General features: G+C 52.2%; 1 protein-coding gene across 1 annotated transcript in view; it reads left to right on the forward strand.

The window, feature by feature from the left end:
* The window catches only part of CEACAM16 (carcinoembryonic antigen related cell adhesion molecule 16), a 41020-nt gene that overhangs the window by 15284 nt on the left and 22085 nt on the right, over positions 1-3651 (forward strand). The window contains exon 13 of the mRNA XM_027860730.1: positions 466-744. Coding sequence (XP_027716531.1) covers positions 466-744 — 279 coding nt within the window. The remainder of the gene's footprint in view (positions 1-465; positions 745-3651) is intronic.

Here is a 3651-nt window from a genome sequence, read left to right on the forward strand (position 1 = left end):
GCCCTCAGAACAGGGAATGTCAGGGCTGGGAGGGGCCTCAGAACAGGGAATGTCAGAGCTGAGGGGCCTCAGAACAGGAAATGTCAGAGCTGGGAGGGGCCTCAGAGCAAGGAATGTCAGGGCTGGGAGGACCCTTAGAACAGAGAATGTCAGAGCTGGGAGGGGCCTTAGAACTGAGAATGGAAGAGCTGGGAGGGGCCTCAGAACAGGGAATGTCAGGGCTGGGAGGGGCCTCAGAGCAGGGAATGTCAGCGCTGGAAAGGGCCTTAGAACTGAGAATGGAAGAGCTGGGAGGGACCTTAGACTAGAAAATGTCAGATCTATTTTATAGATAGGAAAACATGCCTAGAAGGCATGCCCAAGGGCACAACAAGAGCCCAGGCTTCCAGGACGATGAAGCCCTCAATTTCCCTCCCCCCAGCCCCATTGCTCTCCTTCGGGCCTCTCTCTGTGCTTTCTCCCAAGATGGCCCGGATCGAGTAACAATTGTCCAGGAATCCGCCTTCCGGACAGGCTGCACTGTGGAAGCCGAATTCAATGCGTCTCTAATACTTTGGTGCGTGACCAGGTCCTGCCCAGACCCCGAGTATACGTGGTCTCTCAATGGGCGGCCCCATGACAGCACCACCAGCTCTCTCAGCATCAACAGAATGACCAAGGACAAGGAAGGGACCTATACCTGCATTGCCAAAAACCCCATGACCGAGCTCTCGGGCTCGGCCTCAGTCTTGGTCAAGATGTCGGGTGAGTTGTCCCTTCACCTCTCAGGCACAGGCCTGCCCCACTGGGTAAGTAAGAGAATGCGGGGGTTGACGGGGCCATGGGGACACCTGACCGAGCGAGGACGTAGCCAAAGAGTTAATGGAAACTCAAGATCCCACCAGAGTCAGCTTCCACCCACGAGCCATGACAAAGTGATGGTCAACCAGCTGGCCAGTCTAACTGGGCCTCAGCTTGCCTCTCTGTCAAATGGGGGCAGGGTTAGACTCCCTCTGGCCTCAGATGAACCCCCTCCGTTCTCTGTGCTGCTCAGACCCATCGGCTGCAGAGCAAGGGATTTGGACAAGGTGACCTCTGACAGACCTCCCTGCTCGGTGTCTGTGAACCAGATGCCCAGTGACCCGTTCCAGGGCTCACAAGTGGGGAGACTGGCTGGAGTCTGCCCCAGGCCACGCAGCTGGGGACCAAGTCTATCAGCCAGTAATTCACAGTCAAAGGGATGGTGCAGTGTGCGTGTAGGGGGCGTGTAGGATAGAGCTCAGAAAAAAGGCCTGGTCCTGCCATTTAGAGGATGCGGAGGGAGGCCAGGCCCCCTCTCTGGACCTCATCTGTTCCTCTCCAAAAGAAAGGGGATGAACCAAACAGCCTCAAAGACCGCTTTCTGCTTCTTATGTTCTAGGCCCTTGACTTCCAAACATTCTGTGTTCTCAAGTTCTGACATTCCATGTTCTAAGGTCCTTTCCTCCTCTCTATTCTATGTTCTAAGCTTCCCATTAGCTCAGACATTGTCTGAGGGTCCTTTCCAGGCCTGGTATTCCATGTTCTAAGGTCCCTTCCTCTTCTGGTATTCTATGTTCCAGGCTTCCCTTTAGTACTGGCATTCTGTGTCCAAGGGTCCCTTCCAGACCTGAAATTCCAGGTTCTAAAGCCCCTTCCTCTTCAGGTATTCTATGTTCTAGGCTGTCCTTTAGTTCAGGCATTGTCCGAGAGTCCCTTCCTGGCCTGGTATTCCATGTTCTAAGGTCCTTCCAGGCCTGGCATTCTATGTCCTAAGATTTCTTCTGCCTTTAATGTCCTGTGTTCTCAGGTCCATCCTGGTTCTAGAATTCATGACTAGCATTCATGTTCTAAGTTACTGTCCAGCTCTGACATTCTGTGTTCTGAGGCCAATTTCAGCTCAGAAATTCCCCGTTCATGAGATTGAAGGTTGCCCCTAGACCTATGACTGTGATTTTGTGAAAACATGAGTGCAGTCATTTTAAGTAGCCACTCTCTTGTTGCTGGCTAGAATCCTTCTGGCCTGATACACTGAAAGTTTGGGCACCGGAGCAAACAGAATGGGTATAGTTCAGAGACTCCCAGGCTCCTTGAGGACAGTGGCCAGCCCTCAGGGACTGCGGTTTGGCACTTCAAGACCTCATTAATTCACCATCAGTTCCTTCCCAAGAAAACATCCCTGGTGAAGTGTCGGATGATACCATAGGCGGAAACCTCAAGGACTGTCCCATTTAAATTGGGGGGTCTTGTCCCAAAGGTGGATCCTGTTTCCCCCTGACATGGGGGCAGGGTTCCCAGAGGTAAGTAAGTGGTCCTGCAAAAAGATGGAGATGCACCCTCAGGAGCCACCCTGCCTGGAAGCAATGGCATGGGCATGGTGGTTAGTGAGGAAAGCACTGGATTTGAAATCAGAGGGCTTGGGTTCAAATCCCGGCTTCTACTGCTTGGGTGACCTTGGACAAGTCACTTATCTCTCTCAGCCTCAGTTTCCTCCTCTGTAGAATAAGAGGGTTGGACAAGATGATCTCAAAAGTCCTTTCCAGCTTGAAATCCTGTGATCCTGTATCCTCAGAAGGTCCCCTCCTGGCTAAGGCAGAACTTGACAGAGATGGGCAAAAACCCATCTGGTTGAGTTCAAGGTACATGGAAAGCCATCCAGTTCATGAGATTTGCTGCTGCCCACTACCCCTAAAGCCTCAGTGCCCTTTGTGCTGGGTCTGAGGAGGAAAGACAGAGGAAAGAGGAAACAGTGCCCTTCTCTGAGAGACCTTGGTCTACTACTAACCCTAACCCAGTCTCTCCATTTCAAAAAGACTCCATTCTCATAGGGGAGACACAGACTCTATCCTCAGAGGGCTCCCAGACTGATGGGAGAGACACGGCTCCCATCCTCACGGAGCCCCCAGATTGATGGGGAAGACATCCCCCTTATCCTGAGGAAGCCCTCAGACCAATGAGCAAAGCATAATCCCCACCCACAGAGAGCTCCCAGACTGAAGGGGGGACACGGCCCCCATCCTCAGGGAGCCCTCAGACCAATGGAGGAGGGACAGCCCCCATCCTCAGGGAGCCCCTGAACTGAAGGGGGGACACAGCTCCCATCCTCAGGGATCCCCTGGTCTAACAGTAAGATACATCCTCATCTTTGGGAAACTCAGTCTCTGGGAGGGGATACACCATCCTGTCTCCTCTTTCCTCCATTTCTCCTCCACATGCCCGGTACAGGGCTCAGCCTATGGGATGGGCACTCAGTCCAGGGCATCAACAACGCATGCACTTGGCCAAGTCGCAATAGAATCGTTGACATTCATTCATTCAGTGAGTCATTCTTTATTTCCTTTGGGTCTTCCTTCCTTTCTTTCCTCTCTCTCTTTCCCTCTCTTTCTTTTCTTCATTCCTTCCTTTTTTCCTGTCTCTCTTCCCTTATTCTTTTTATCCTTTCCTTCCTGCCTTCCTTCCTTCTTTCCTCCACTTCTTCCTCTTTCTCTCTCTCTCCCCCTCTGTCTCTCTCTCTCTCTCTGTCTCTCTGTCTCTCTTTCTCTCTCTCTGTCTCTCTCTTTCTCCCTCCCTCCCTCTCTCTCTCTCCCTCTCTCTCTCTCTCTCTGTGTGTGTCTCTGTCTCTCTCTTTTTCTCTTTCTCTCCCTCTCTCTTTCT

The sequence above is a fragment of the Vombatus ursinus genome, unplaced genomic scaffold, assembly GCF_900497805.2.
Source record: "Vombatus ursinus unplaced genomic scaffold, bare-nosed wombat genome assembly UNPS02014239.1, whole genome shotgun sequence".
Taxonomy (NCBI): Eukaryota; Metazoa; Chordata; class Mammalia; order Diprotodontia; family Vombatidae; genus Vombatus; species Vombatus ursinus.